Source organism: Nicrophorus vespilloides, unplaced genomic scaffold (genome assembly GCF_001412225.1).
Source record: "Nicrophorus vespilloides isolate i.1.1-1 unplaced genomic scaffold, Nicve_v1.0, whole genome shotgun sequence".
NCBI lineage: Eukaryota > Metazoa > Arthropoda > Insecta > Coleoptera > Silphidae > Nicrophorus > Nicrophorus vespilloides.
The window spans coordinates 124,093-139,866 of NW_017095831.1; the positions used below are offsets into that span (position 1 = coordinate 124,093).

The window sequence follows — 15,774 nt, forward strand, 5'->3', positions numbered from 1 at the left end:
CAAACTATTGTTTTTTTAAATATAATATTTCATGTTAGGTAAAAATATGATTGTATATGAATATTCCGTTGTTCCTATAAGATCTTTCAGTTGGCGCTTTTGAACTACTTCAAAACTACGCTTTTGAACTACTTTTTGAATATTGATTATTTGAATTAAAATTTCGGCTTGCGCAATTTAGAGCTGGCTTTATTGATTGAAGTGCAATAAATTGCACTTAATTTGCATCATAATTGTAAAAACTACCATACGATTTGTAAGGTAATTTGAAAAATGCTTATTATATCATGATTAATTAAAATTCAATTTAATTTCAAATAAATACGATTAAGAGCGTTACTTTTAGATTGAAACATGAATATTCCAATTATAGACGATAATACTAAATTGGATGTAATTGAGAAAAGGGTGAACAGCGTTCCAAAAGAACATTTGGAAGCTCTCATCAATTTTGTAGATAAACACAGGATTCTATTGAGAAGACAATTTGCGGAAACTTCCAAAGTCAAACGCCTGTGGGTAGAATTTGCTAATGAAGTAAGCTCTAAGCATAGTCCATACAAAACATCTCAACAATGGAAACAGCTCTTCGCAGAGTGGAAAACTTGCACGAAAAAGAAGATCCGCATCAAGAAGGTTGGAAAGTACAGCGAGATGAGTATCATCAAAACTGTAAGCGATTTAGATAGAAGACTGCTGGATCTGATTATGCGTAGGAATGTGAAAGATCCGGCAGTGTACGACCTATTTGCTGATAATACAAATGAAAATGCATTAGGTACAATGATAGATGAAGTAAATTACTACATTATCACAAATAATTATTATTTTCAGAGGTTGAAACTGTGGATGTTGAAGGAGAACATGATGTTAGTGCATTCATACGGGAGGCTCGTCCGAGGGAGTCGCTAAGAAAAAGCGAGTTATTTCAGTATTTGCAACACAAATTGTCTAATATTTTGGAGCCGGATGCAAATACCGTGAGGGATGCAGACAACAGAGGTGCTATTTTGCAACTTAGCGATGCCATAATAAAATTCACTGAAATATATAAAGTAAGAACTGAGTTGGAGAAGGTCAGAGTGCACGCTGCTGTCATGAACGCCAAAGCCAACTATTACCAAACGTTTGGCACTTTGAATGGTTTTAATGAGGCTTAAGCCTCTTTACATAAATAAATTACAAGCCAAAGTTACGTGTCAAGAAGTATACAATTAAAGTTTGCTTACAAGAATATACAATTATTTAAAACTAGAATAGTAATATTTGATTAAAACATATATTATATAATTAGTCAGATTAGAAGCAAGTAATGATATTTTTAACATGTAATTATACATTTCTTATAAATGAAATCTATTTGAATAATTTAAATAAAAACAATTTACCCTCAATAACAAATTTTTGTGTAGAGTTTTACTTAATACTATAAAACATATTTATTTTATTATTAATTAGTTCTGAATTTAAGAACGCGAGAAAAGAATAAATAAATTTGTAATGAGAGGAACTTCATGTATTTTTTTTGCGCTTTTTAAAGTCGTATCGATATGCAACCATACATACGGTATTTACGAATAAGTTTGAGGTTAACATACAATTTCAAATAAATAGCAACAAATATCAAATTGCAATGGACTGTTTAATACCAGGAGCAAATATGCGAGGTAATTACATTTAAACATACTTCATATATAGTTACTACTATACATCAATTCCTAATATAATGACTACATTGTTTATTTATTTTTAACAATCTGTTATTTTTAGTGGTGAATAGAACCATTCAAGCATTAAGCAAAATATCTGATGAACTCTACATTGAAGGTGAAATAGATAATCTCTCCTTCGTGGCAATGAACATGAACAAAACTGCTTATGCAAAATATACATTTCACTCAATATTCTTCGTGAACTATAAAATTGAGGATGGCAGTGATGAAAAGATCACTTGCAAGATTCACATGAAATCATTGCTGAATGTTTTCAAAAACAAAATTGATAGGAAAGTTGAAATGTGCAGGATACTGTTTGATAAAGATGCCACACAAATATTATTCAAACTCAAGTACAAACAGGATATCATGGTTGTTCATAATCTGAAGTTAATTGATTTTGACTACTTGACTATTGATTACAATACAGAAGATGCTAAGAATAATATCACAGGGACAGGGGTTTTTTTCAATCAGATATTATCAAATTTTCAAACATCTGACAGCAGTTTAAGTTTGGAAGTTAATTCCAATAAGATTACTTTGAGGAATTACGATGTTGGAGTGTCCACTGTGTACAAAGGAATGCGATCCCAAATAGTCTTAACTGGAAACGAATTTGATAGTTATTCAATTGGCGAGGAAACCAATATTGTTTTATCGCTGAAGCCTTTCAGATCAGCAATTAGTTTCGGCGAATTCTTCAATATACCAATTATGTTACATTTTAAGAACGGCGGATGGTAATCACACAACTTTGTGCTTTGAATGGTTAATAAATATTATTGGTTTTAGGCCGATTATATTGCGAATGAAAAACACCACCTTCAATGTGGATTATATTTTGGCTACTGTTAATCCCGATGATTCTGAGTCACAATCGACAACAACCAGCGAAGTCTTGGATCCTGTACTGAGGTGTGTGCAGAATCGTAATAATGCGGAATGCGTTAATCTTTCCATGGAGGTGGATTCCTCAGAGAAGGATTTAACGTTGGCCGATAAAGAAGCCATGGAAAGTGTTAATTGGGATGACAACGATTTTGACAACGATGTTACCATGAGTCCTCCTATAACCAAAAGGAATGTCGAGAAAGAGAAGATGGCGAATATTTTCGGACGGTGTTTTGATCCGACATTTCATACTTCCATGTTAGATTTTGGCGAAGAACTGGCTCCTAATAGTGATTCAGATTAAAATCGGAACAAATAATAGAGTTTTAACAAAATACAGATGATCAGAATCTCAAATGAACAAACATACTTTTTGTAAGATTTAAAAGTATATTCGTTTTGTACATAATTATTTTTTATATTAATATTTTTTATAATATATTATAATAATGAAGGAAATTGTATTAAATACAATCCAATTATTGGTCGATTAAATTTCATCGTTTATATACTATAGACTGAGAAATTATTACAAATATGGAAATAGATCTATTTTTATCTACTATTTAAATAAAGTATTAAATGGCAATTGTTGCTAAGATTTTGAAATTTATCTTCTAATTCTACATTGATACAGAATACAATGATGAAATGATTAAATACAAATTTTAAATCAGGTTATTTACATCTCAAAAAATGTTAAATCTATGTCAATTACATATATATGCTATAGTCCTATTGGCATAGAACCAACATTTAAAATGAGGATAATTAAATATATGTATACTTTCGAAAACAACTAGTTATATTTTAATCAGCGATTTTAGGTTAAACTTTGTATCCATTTGTATATTTGATATATTATATGATAATGTTAATCAATGTTAATACAATATCAAAATAATTTGATAATTCATACATTTTCAAATTCATTTTTTTTAAACATTAAAATTTATTCATTTAACTTCATTTTCAAGAGGATTATTATAAACCATGTAGTGAAATATATGTTACAAAATGCAAACGCCTTATAAGATTATGAAATGCTATCTTGGGATTTTAAGAGTTTTAGTAATAATTCAGATTACTTTAACGATAATTACTATTGTCTACAATAATAATAACATTTATTGCAACAAATTACCAACAACAAACTCAACAAAATAACATAATAAACAAATTAAAACCTAATTGATTGATTGCAAAGGGCTTCTGACTATAAGTCTTTCTAGTATTTTCAACATTTTCAAAGATTCTTAATGAAGAAACAATTTAGAATAACGTGAATTGGTGTAATATATTGCAGCTGTTAGTATGCATTATTCAATATTTACAAGACATTTCAATGTGAAAATATCATTCAAATTTTGAGGAAGTATAAGTGAACAGTATTCAAAAAACTCTACTCTGGTTAAGAATATTATACAAAAAAATCGTAGAAATACTCAAATCCAATTTAAAGTGTAAATTGCTTTATTACATTTTTGTGTATATTGCATTATTTTTTTTATCGTTCATTTAATTAGGTTTTCATTGGGAAAAAATGAACTATCGGAAATAAAAGACGTGTTTTTTGAATTGCGATAATGGGAAATGATTTATTACATTACGAAAGTGTGTTCAGAACGAATTAATTTGTAAAGGTTTGAAATACGTCGTTTCCTGCTTGACAAAAGTACAACAACAAAAAGACTCGAGCGTTCATATAAGTTTATTTTTGTAGATTGTAAAACAAACAATATTTTTAAAGTTGACATACATATGCCTCTATATAAAGTTATCAATTAAACAATCATTTTTTTACTGACATAAAATAAATATAATGTTATCAACTTTACTCGTTGTTCTTATTTACATTCTATTCACTAACTAAAATTATTAAAAAAAAATAAAAGTTGATACATAGGCGTATATGTCTCTAATTGAATAAGATCTGTTGATTTCTTGATTGCGTTAAATTTAATTGCATATTTCCTTTAACTATCCAAATAATAATTTATATTATCTGTACAATGTCAGGACCTTCAACTATGCTTGCTTATGAATTACACAGATACGCGGAATAAAGTGTACACGATCAAGATCAAATTCAGTCTATACAAATTCTCGAGTGTCTTATCATTTTACGTGCAAGCGAGCTGCAAACGATACGCTCGTTTTTTTTTTCCGGTCGTTTATTTCATTGTTTATTTATAATTTGAGTAGGTCTACAAACCAAAACAATATATAACTGTACGATTTCTGAAGGGAATTAAGGTAACGTTTCGGTGTATCCACTGATTGGTAGAGAGGCCTTGGCTGAGAGGCTGGGCGAGCGTTACGTAACAAACATCGTCGGCCGTTGGCCAATCCAATCCGGCTTTTGACTCACCGGCAAGGTTTTCAAAACCTCAGTATTTGGATCATGTCAATGAGGAAATTCCTTTCCCTCCAGTCTCGCCTGGCTGGCCAACACCTGATCAAAAGCCAGTGCGTTCCGACGCGGCCTACAAACCGGACGTTTGTATCGCGAACAATAGGAAACGCGACGCTCTTGCTTTGTGACGTGAACGGAGGAGTAAAAACCAACGGATTATTAATCATGGGTTGCACCACATCGAGACTAGGGATATCCACATCCAACACAACCAGTAAGACACAATCGTCGCAAAAACTATAAGCGCGCTTAAAAGCAGATGTAATACGGTATACGCAAATTTGCGCAAATCGCAGTTCTAATTTTACTTGCAACATGTGTACTTAAAGTAGAATTTTCAATGTCATGTGAATCTGTTGAAGAAAATCAAATGTAAATTCGGCTTTAAACGGCGCGCACAGCACAAAATGCCGCTCACTTATTAGTTCCAAGGTTTTTTTTTTATTCTGTATGAAGCAAATAACAACATGCTTCCCAGAAATAGCATTAATCACATTTAATTTTGAGACGTGAAACTTTCTTTTCGTCTTAATTGCTTCCCACTAATACATTTACAAATTAATAATTAACTTATTAAAGAAATAACAATATTATTAATACTAATTAACTTAACACAATGATTTATATTAATTAAATTGAATACTTTATAATCTTTATAATGCGTGTTAAATATTAACTAAGTCCAATAGAATATTTTATAAACTCAAATATATACAACTAATTAAAAAAAAAAAGAATTGTTGCAACAATTATACAGTTACATAAATAATTGCAGACAAAATAAAACTGTTAAATAAAAAAAAAATATAACAGTTTCTATTGATAATTATTATTAGAATTGTCTAATAATATAATTATTATTATTCGTATTTGATCTAATTATTTATTAAAATATCGATTTGTGTGGCAAAAACTTAAACATACGAAATATTTTAAATCATTTTGGAATTAAACAATTAGATTAAACAAATTCTTTATGGTTTATGCAAGAAAACCTCATTTTCCACATTAAGAACAGTATTTTGATGCATATACTTTAATAATTGATAGAATTCGAATGAATATTATGTACACTTACTGATCAATACTGACTGTAGAGCTCGGGCATTGTCATTACGTGTATTTTTATCTGATTCTAATTAAGTATCGTTTGATGTTGCTTTATAACGAGTCGACCGGAACGTAACTGAATATCATTGAATTCCGAAAAAGGAAAGTATGTGAACTTAATTAAGATTCGATAAAGAAACAAATATTGTATCGGGTTCTGTTTATTTATGAACAGAAGCTTATTTGTATTATCGTAATTACGGGTTGTAATTCATCAACATAAGTGAATATTAATTATATTTTAGATTAACATACAATGCGTGTTTAAAAGTTTTAATAATTCTAGATTATATAAAAAATTATAGACTGTTTCCAATTTGATACAAACACAATAATACATTATGTAAATAAATTTAATTAGGTTTTAGTGTTTATACAACTAAAATAAACTTAAATTAAAATTTTCGTGATTGATGATGAAAAAAAAAATTTGTATGATCTAAAAATGTTGGATTATTAGGTTGTTATCCAATTGGTTTCATATATGTTTTTTGACTGTTTTAACTGTGAAGATTTATAAATAGTATTTCTTATATCTATATATTTTGCGAAGCAATTATTTCATTTTCATACCAGGTCTAGTGTTTCCGCGATTAACGCTAATTTGATAGAATGCAGTCTACCTGAAGTCTAAAACAACTCTAAATTTACAATATGTTAAATTGACCTATTTACTATATGTTAATGTGACTTTAACGCTGTTTCATTAAGCGCTTGTGACCTAGGAACGCTTTCAATGTACTAAACGAAGTTTTACTGTATTTCAATTTTAAGTAATGTCCATTCTTTCTTTTTTTTTGCTATAGAATCGTATTCAATATACTATAGTCATTTATGTCTTCAAATTTAGTCGACTTTTCCGTGTTAGTCAAATATTATTTTAGAAATTATTTGAGTGGAAAACAAAGTAATATAACTTTATTTTGCAAGATGACAAAATCTTATCAATGGGTTAGGTTGAAATTAGCCCGCAAGAAATATTTATCAAGACCAAGATAAGATTTGTTTTTGAAATTATAATTATGTTTATGACAAATCTCTTTAAAAATAATGTCTTTAAACCATTGAAATATTACTATTCGTATAAAAAAAATTGTCTAGTACTTTCATCTATGAAAGAATGTTTTCATCCATATTAATGACTAATTTTATAAAAAAAGAAACAATTTATGTACGATAAAAAACAAATTACAAAATGAAACAAGTTTTTTTACAATTAAATAAGCAATAACGGACTGTTATTGACCGTAGTAAAACAAATTAAATGTGATTATTTTGTAGAATTTGGGAAAGTTTCTTGATCGATAACTTGCTTTTTTTCTAGTCTTTATATTAATACATTTTAAGATAAAATCAAAGAAAAAACGTACGTAAAAGTCGGGCAAAACATATGAATAATAATGTGCAAAGGAATAATTCTTAAGAATACAGATATTGTTATAGCGACATTTATTTTTTTCTATAGTGAACAACGAAATTCCATTACAGATTATCTTTTAATTAACAATATAGTAGCACGCCATTCATATTATGATACTAATAATATGTAAGAAATGTTTATTAATATAAATAGTAAACTATCTTATATATGTTAAATAATAAGTTGTTTAAATAAATGGCTGTTATATAGTGTGGAACCGATGGAAGCCATTTAACATCACTGTAGGAAAAAAATGGTGCAAGTATTTTCATTAATCAGGTATAATGATGCATATTCAACAAAATTCTCAGTGTTCCTGCAGACAAATAATTAATTAACTTAACATATAATGTTATTCACTCATCGTGGGAAAGATACATAAAATAAGAAAATACAAATTATATAGTAATAGCAATGAGCGTGATTAGAAATTATGCTGGTAGCAAAATGCAGCTCTGTTAATTAGCAACGGAAATACACTAAGACCTCGATTAACTTTACTTTAAATTTACCTACTTACTGTATGTTAATGTGACTTTGTTTAACGATGTTTTGAGTAGCGCCCGAGCGGCATTCAAAATATTGCTCTTGGGTGCAAAAAGGTTGGAACTCCTGTTATAAACGTATCTTATGGGTTAAACGAGGTCTTACTGTATAATTTCTGCAACTTTTATTAATATGTAATAAAATAGCTGTTGTATGTTTCATAATCGTTATCAATGATAAATGTACTTGTTTGGGAGGCTTGAACAAGTACATATATGTTTTTTTTAAACGCATACATATATATTAATGATAGCCAGATAATATTTTCTACTGTATTGCATTATGCGTTCCCATTAGCAGTTCAGAAGCGTAGTTTTCGAATGAACCCGTACCTCGAGTGAATTCGTTTCAAAGTCAAACACACATTACGATGTTGTCATTGTTGAACAGATACAATTTTTTATTATTTTTTTTCAATTAATTTTTTATTATGAAAAACATTTCATAAATTGATATTAATGTTTAAAATTCGATTCGATCTTATTGGATTTTCGTTTGAGGTTCAAATGAACCGAAATGAGTGAATCCGTTAACGAAGTTAATAGAAAGCAGACAGGTGCCGTTGATAAATTCACACGGAGATCATTAAAACCCTCTTTAGAAAACGGTTATGCTCTTTGGCAGCGATTTAAAAAATATAATTATTGTACATTTTTGTGTAGTTGGAAACGGCATTGAAGTTACGTCACGCTCGAGTCGAATGCGAGGAAACAAAGTAAACAGGATAATTGTTCACTTGCCTCGGGATGCGTTTTCAATTGATTGTTTCTCTTGATAGCAACATGCAATGCAATGTATTATAATTACATAGTTTAAGAATTAATGCATAATCGCAAAGATAGTTATTATTATTAATATATATTTAATTATTTTATTTAAATAATATATTTATGAATTTGTTCTAACTATAAAATAAAAAATCAATCATTTACGTCAAATGTCGCAATTTGAAGGTAATAGTAGGTATTTGTACATTAAGAAATTTAATCTAAGAAAATACGACTTCGATTGGTACATCTTGTAATTGTCCCTTGACGGACACGTGATTTGAGCGCGGAGGGTCGATACTATGCGCAAACATAACCACTGTACTGTGAGACCCGTCATGCGGTCCGTTTTGCAATACTTATCGCCCTTAAAAAGGACAATCCAAAATTATTCGATGTGGTATTTTGCAGCAAAGGATGACGTCTACGTGGAAGACGTGGTGTGCCAGGATGGCGACATCAAAGAGAACGAGATGAAATCCTTCGAGCTGGGCGACGCCGGAAAGGTGCTGCTGGTCAGGCAAAATGGGAAACTCAGCGCAATTGGGTCAAAGTGTACCCATTACGGGGCCCCTCTGGAGACGGGAGCTCTGGGCGAGGGTCGTATCAGATGCCCATGGCATGGGGCATGCTTCAATATTGCAAACGGCGACATTGAAGATTTCCCAGGTAATATCAAATTAAATCAACATCGATTAAAACGTTTCTAATTATTGATACTCAACAGGATTGGATTCGTTGCCTTGCTACGAAGTCAAAGTGGAGAATAACAATGTTAAAGTACGCGCGAAGAAGTCCGACCTGCAATCCAACAAAAGAGTTAAAACCATGTGCAAGATGGATTCTGGAAATGATGAAAAAATCGTCGTGATCGGAGGAGGACCGGCCGGTGCTACTTGCGTGGAAACTTTGCGACAGGAAGGATTCACAGGCAAAATAACTATGATTTGCAAAGAGAATTACTTGCCCTATGATCGTGTAAAGGTTTCAAAGAGCATGGACGTGGATATCGAGAAAATACAGCTGAGATCCGATGCTTTTTACAAAGAGCACGACATCGAGGTGCTTAAGAATACCGAAGCGGTCTCGGTCGATACCCAAGCTAATTCGGTGAGCTTGAATAATGGTAAAAAGCTGGATTACACCAAAATTTTCATTGCTACCGGTTCAAAGGCCATGAAGGCTAACATTCCAGGAGCGGAATTGGGTAAAGTTGTCGTGATTAGGAATTACGATGATGCTAAATACATCAGGCAGTTACTCAATAAGGAGATGAATGTGGTTGTTTTGGGTGCTAGTTTTATAGCTATGGAAGCAGCTAGTTATTGCGTGGACAAAGTAAAGAGCGTAACTGTAATTGGCAGGGACCAAGTACCATTCAGGCAATTACTTGGTACTGAAATTGGAAGCGCTTTCAAGACTTTGTTTGAAGAGAAGGGCATTAAGTTTGTCATGAATTCCGGAATGAAAGCATGCATTGGGGATGGAGAGGGTAACATTCAGCAGGTGGAATTGGTTAACGGCGATAGGTTGGAAGCGGACCTTTGTATTATGGGCGTAGGCGGTGCTGTAAACACCGAATTCTTGAAAAATTCAGGAATCGAATTGACGAAGAATGGATCAATCGAGGTTAATGAATTCATGCAGAGTAACGTACAAAATGTTTACGTTGGAGGAGATATAGCTTTTGCTCCAGTGTATTCCAATGATAATTTAAAATCTGCAATTGGGCATTATCCATTGGCACATTACCATGGTAAAATTGCAGCGATGAACATGACCGGCAAGGCCACTCCCCTAAAAGCCGTACCATTCTTTTGGACTATGCTTTTTGGTAAAGGTATCCGATATTCTGGTCACGGTAAATACGATAATATTTTGTATTCCGGTAACGTACAAGAGCTGAAATTTGTCGCTTACTACATGAAAGATGATAGAGTCGTAGCTATTAGCAGCTGCGGACGGGATCCTATTGTATCTAAATATGCGGAATTAAGGGCGCAGGGCAAAGATCTACTCAGGAACGATTTAGGAGAAGACCTTCTCGCCTGGACACGTTAAATATATGTTACGAAAAGCAAAGTATTAACTTATTATCTTGTTATTTATGTTAGTTACTTGAGATTTCTAATTAATATTTATATATCAAACATATTTTTGTAACTTTAATTTTTATATTTAATTGTAACATTAAAAATAAATATTTTATTTCAAAGTTTAAACAATAATACTTACTCTTCAATTGAAACTTGTCAACCAATGTTAAAAATAGTTGCATAGAAATGTCTGGTTTTCATTAACAAACAATATTTAAATTACTACAAAACAACAAACATTTATTTACAAACTACATTATATATAATAATTTAATCCCAAGATTCCTTAAATCTTAAATGATTCAGACGATCTTCCAATCTCACATTATCTTTGAATTCCTTCTGCTTCATCTTCATGGCTAGCAAATTTCTTTCCACTTTACCTAAGGCTATAGCATGACCTTTAGATTCTTCCTAAAATTTATATAAGTATTATTGCTGGAGATCACCTAAGGATTAGTTGAAGTTACAAACCATAGTCAAATAGGGATGCCTCAAGTAGAACATATTCTTCTCTTCAATTGCATATTCGTTCCTCAACTTTTGCATATCTCTTGGGGTCACCTCTTTCACCAGCCTTTGTTTACCTCTGTAGATATGACCATTGGGCATACCTTTCCTACGAAATAAGGCTTGGAAAAGTTTCATCTTGAATACACTTATCCACAAACAAGTGCTGAAGTAAATTAATAAAATTTGAGGTTATTATTACTTATTGCCAACTACTGAAGTAAAATTTGAAATTTACGTTGTACTCATTTTCCAAATATATAGGTTGAATATGTTTTTTTTAAATTTTGTTTTAACAACTTTATGTTATAATAATAAATCATTATTTTATGGTTGTTAAGTACCAATTTCAGGCAGTAAAAGGAATCGAAAGTATGTAAAAAATAATATTTTTCAATTGCTACATCTACGTCAATTTGTGTATTAACAATAGGTTTATATCAAGATAATATAATATTATAGTTAAATCTATTTTTTTTTATAAATATATTGCATAACTTTGCGTAACGTGCGTAACTTTCGGTATATCAGTTCGTAAGTAGAATGTTTAGTGATCAAACCTATATCGATTATAGGTGAATATAGAAGGTGACAGTGTTAATTTAACGTACATATATAACATTCATTATCGTATAAGTAAGTTGTATCAACAAAATATTGATAATTGTAGTTATTTATTTATTTTTCATAAACTTTAGGAGAAATAACCTACAAACATGTCATCCTTTATGAGAAGATTATGCAAACCAATTTACACGCAAGTGAATATTTTGGTTATTGCTAAAAAATCAAATTTGAATCAAATACGGTTACTATCTGTAAGCCGTCAGCAATTCTTCAAATCACCAACCAGTATTTTCGCCATCCAAGAAAATATATCATCATTGCATTTAAAGAAGAGGCCATTACGCAAAAAGAAGCCTTTTGAGGATGATGAACTTAAAGTACCTGGTCTTTATAATGTCCTTGCATATTCAACTGCTGAAGAGTATGATTTAGAGGCTTTGGTGAAGGGATTACAGAAGGAGGATCTGTATGAACCCAAAGCTATTGACAATAACATGGATGTTGTCCATGCAGTTGCTAAATATAAATTGGGAAATGAACCTAGGGAAATCTTTTTCTTCAGGGAAGGCAGTTGTGTAATGTGGAATATGACTGATATGGAAAGCTGCAATTTATTACATTTCCTAAAGCCTTATGAACAAGACAGCTACACAGAGAATTTTGTGCAGAATGAAGCTGAAGTAATGAATTACAAACATCAAATTGAAGGGTAATTGCTTCACTTATTGAATATTAGTAATATTATTAAACATGTATTTTATAGAAAAACAGCTGGTTTGAGTCCTTTAGGTGATATGTTGATATCTCCAGCAGACAACAGTCTTGAAAAATACACGTTTTCCAATGCTATTGCCTTGTCAGTGAAGTTGGGTATTTGGGAATCTTCTTTGGAGAAATACATTGATTCAATTGAATTTATAACTGGGGATCTGAAGAATGGCACTAGAATCAAAATGACTCAAGAAGAGGCTCTGAGGAAACATGGAGAGTTATTTGCATTAAGGCATGTCATAAACTTGAGCTCAGATTTGTTGGATGTGCCAGATTTCTATTGGGATAGAGAAAATTTAGAAGTGCTGTACAATTCAGTGTGCACGTATTTCAGTATCACTAAACGAACGAGAGTAAGTTTATGAATGAATAAGAAAATATTCTTAATTTATATAATACTTTTTAGGTGATGAATGAGAAAATTAATCATTGCGTTGAATTGATTGAACTACTATCAAGTCATTTAAGTGATAAGCACCATTGCAGATTAGAGTGGATGATTATTGTCCTTATTATGGTTGAAGTTGGATTTGAAATTATTCATTATGTAGATAGATATTTAGTTTAAGATATTTATAATTATTTTAAAAAAGCATTATGTAAAAAAATATGCATTTATCCTAAAACGTCATTAGAAATGAATACATATTTTTAAAGTATTTTATGTATTAGATATCACAAATTATACAAAAAAAAAATGAAGCAAAATATTCATTTATGTTATATTCCATGGCTAACAGTTTTTTTGTTGTCAATGTCTATTATGGATTGGAGGAATGTGTTGCCATTGATCAACTTTGTTGTTGCGACTACAAATTCTACATTGGAATTTTCCTGCTGAGATAGAAAACGAAGAGCCGAGATCTGCAAAAATAACACATTAGTTTCAAGGTATTACATTAAAAAAAAACAAAATATTACTTCTGCAAATGTGCAACCACCAATGAAAAAGACTAGCACCACGGTTGGAGCATCGTTTAAAGCGGAATTCGATATTGCGCCATTATAAATATTGGAAGTATCTTCAACGTTCGGCCCTGCAAATATTTTATTTAATAAGTAGAAATTAGTGGTTTTCACTACAAATAAATTAATTACCTGGTAAAAGACCTAAGACGTCTTGCAATTGTTTCCAACCACCGTTTTTCATCAACTGCTCAGCAATTCTTATACTGAGTGGTGCATAAATGCTATGCACATAGCTGATATCTATTGGATTAATTTCGGAAGTATCTTCCACTGTAAGCCTCATTGTCTTTCTCAAAACAGCATATTGTCTACTACCAGTTTGTACTTTCAACAAACCAACCTTTTCTAAATTGTTTAAAGCCAACAGTGCTTCAATACCATAAACTTGAACAAGTTCCCTTTTGTAATATTCCAATAACTTTGGTTTTAAGCCTGATCCAGTCAAACATTGCAAACAAATCAATCGAAGAACCTTTATCATTGGTGCTTTTTGCGCCAGTAAATCTTCAATATACCCATTTGCTTTATCAACTTCTATGCAATTTAAGAACTCTTGTTCCACCTGCAAAGAGTCAAGAAAATCAAAGCTGTCAGTTACGTCTTTAATGGATTCAGCGATTGCTGTGTGTCTTGAAAGAGCATTTTTGTTTGCTAATATATTTGGTAGTTTTTGCACGAAAACCTTCATTTCTTGCACCGATATCTCATGGCGCTCCTCCAGCTGGGCACTAATAAGTTTCGCTTGTTTCGACAGGAAAGCTCCGACTGCATTAAAGTTTTTATCCCTTAAATCCGTAAAAAGGGCATCTGCCGAGTCTAAGATTACAGTTTCTTTGGCTTCAGCAAGAGATTCGCTCACTCTATCAGTTTTATTTTTGAATTTGTCCGCGGGAAAGCAGGCGGTTGTATTATTGAGTCCGAAAATTTCGTCAATTAAACCTTCGTAAGTCAACTGAGTAGCCAATGGCGTTATCAAATCTATTGAACGATCAATCAGTAAGATTTGATCGATCGACGTAGTTTGATTATTCTTGAATGTTTCCTCTAAATTATTCTCTCTTTGCAATCTCTTAACCAAGTCCCAAACCTGCTTTGCAGCTTGACCTTTGCCCCAGACTCTGGGTATAGGTCCATAGATCTTCTGCAGAGTAATAATTGCTTGGGCAATTTTGTACAGAGTTGTAGGATCATTCTGTATATGGTATTCACCAAACACTTCTGGAATCTCCATGGAAATTAGATCTGAATCAACTGGGAAGAATTCACAATTTAATTCTTCTATATATGTTAAGCTTCCCAACATGCCTCTATTCTCAAGTCGTTTTTTACAAAGCAAACTGTTCCTTGTGAGAAAGAACAGATGATACTGTTTTGAATTGCCACTGGTTTTCTTTGATTCATGAACATTTTCTGCAATTAAATCCATACTGTGGAGCTTAGGTCTTGATATGAAAATCACATGCTCAGCAGGATTTTCCAATAATGGACCAGTTCTCAAAGGATACATTTTAATCACACCCATTTCCTTTAATAATGAATATTGGGCTATTAAGCCCATGGGGCCACTGATTGAAGACTCCCAGACAATGAGCTTTGTACCAGAACACTTTTCAATTAAATTAATTAATGTGTTTCTTGCTAATGAATGTATTACAGATACATCCATTTTTCCTCCTTGTAAATGCCTCATTTTATCCTTTTAACTTTCACAACACTATAAACATATCACTCCCACAATAAACAGCTGACTAAAGCAGACACAGACTGTCACTGTCAGATATGTAAACAAAGCTGCAACCATATTTACAGCAAATAATATTTAGATAATATCCTAATTAATATTGACAAACAGTTTTAGGGGACTAGAAATATAGCTGTAAACATAATTATATTCTAATTATTTTAGAATATCTTAGATATTCTATGTAAGCTGGTAAATACACCTTAACCCCTTGAAGGGCCAGAAATTCCTAGTCCCAGATAACTTCGTCAA

The 15,774-nt window shown here is 31.6% G+C and overlaps 6 protein-coding genes across 6 annotated transcripts; 4 read left to right on the forward strand and 2 right to left on the reverse strand.

Annotated features, from left to right (window-relative positions):
* Positions 1 to 163: 163 nt before the first annotated feature.
* Positions 164 to 1,231, forward strand: LOC108566092. Its single transcript, XM_017925815.1, has 3 exons — positions 164 to 261; positions 347 to 778; positions 835 to 1,231. The coding sequence occupies exons 2-3, from the start codon at positions 355 to 357 to the stop codon at positions 1,158 to 1,160; spliced, it is 750 nt and encodes a 249-aa protein (XP_017781304.1). The 5' UTR covers positions 164 to 261; positions 347 to 354; the 3' UTR covers positions 1,161 to 1,231.
* Positions 1,232 to 1,593: 362 nt separating this feature from the next.
* Positions 1,594 to 3,005, forward strand: LOC108565880 (cell cycle checkpoint control protein RAD9A). Its single transcript, XM_017925555.1, has 3 exons — positions 1,594 to 1,667; positions 1,771 to 2,458; positions 2,511 to 3,005. The coding sequence occupies exons 1-3, from the start codon at positions 1,634 to 1,636 to the stop codon at positions 2,911 to 2,913; spliced, it is 1,125 nt and encodes a 374-aa protein (XP_017781044.1). The 5' UTR covers positions 1,594 to 1,633; the 3' UTR covers positions 2,914 to 3,005.
* A 1,505-nt stretch (positions 3,006 to 4,510) lies between these two features.
* Positions 4,511 to 11,018, forward strand: LOC108566154 (apoptosis-inducing factor 3). The gene is made up of 3 exons (XM_017925909.1): positions 4,511 to 5,239; positions 9,280 to 9,537; positions 9,596 to 11,018. The coding sequence occupies exons 1-3, from the start codon at positions 5,014 to 5,016 to the stop codon at positions 10,927 to 10,929; spliced, it is 1,818 nt and encodes a 605-aa protein (XP_017781398.1). The 5' UTR covers positions 4,511 to 5,013; the 3' UTR covers positions 10,930 to 11,018.
* Positions 11,019 to 11,177: 159 nt separating this feature from the next.
* On the reverse strand, positions 11,178 to 11,695 carry LOC108565888 (ribosomal protein 63, mitochondrial). The gene is made up of 2 exons (XM_017925567.1): positions 11,439 to 11,695; positions 11,178 to 11,378 (listed from the first exon to the last, which is right to left on the reverse strand). The coding sequence occupies exons 1-2, from the start codon at positions 11,610 to 11,612 to the stop codon at positions 11,235 to 11,237; spliced, it is 318 nt and encodes a 105-aa protein (XP_017781056.1). The 5' UTR covers positions 11,613 to 11,695; the 3' UTR covers positions 11,178 to 11,234.
* A 154-nt stretch (positions 11,696 to 11,849) lies between these two features.
* Positions 11,850 to 13,485, forward strand: LOC108566224 (required for meiotic nuclear division protein 1 homolog). Its single transcript, XM_017926021.1, has 4 exons — positions 11,850 to 12,110; positions 12,173 to 12,750; positions 12,805 to 13,165; positions 13,219 to 13,485. The coding sequence occupies exons 2-4, from the start codon at positions 12,191 to 12,193 to the stop codon at positions 13,378 to 13,380; spliced, it is 1,083 nt and encodes a 360-aa protein (XP_017781510.1). The 5' UTR covers positions 11,850 to 12,110; positions 12,173 to 12,190; the 3' UTR covers positions 13,381 to 13,485.
* Positions 13,486 to 13,510: 25 nt separating this feature from the next.
* Positions 13,511 to 15,552, reverse strand: LOC108566218 (vacuolar protein sorting-associated protein 33A). Its single transcript, XM_017926008.1, has 3 exons — positions 13,911 to 15,552; positions 13,734 to 13,849; positions 13,511 to 13,676 (listed from the first exon to the last, which is right to left on the reverse strand). Exons 1-3 carry the CDS (start codon positions 15,469 to 15,471, stop codon positions 13,533 to 13,535), a joined length of 1,821 nt encoding a protein of 606 aa, XP_017781497.1. The 5' UTR covers positions 15,472 to 15,552; the 3' UTR covers positions 13,511 to 13,532.
* Positions 15,553 to 15,774: the final 222 nt, after the last annotated feature.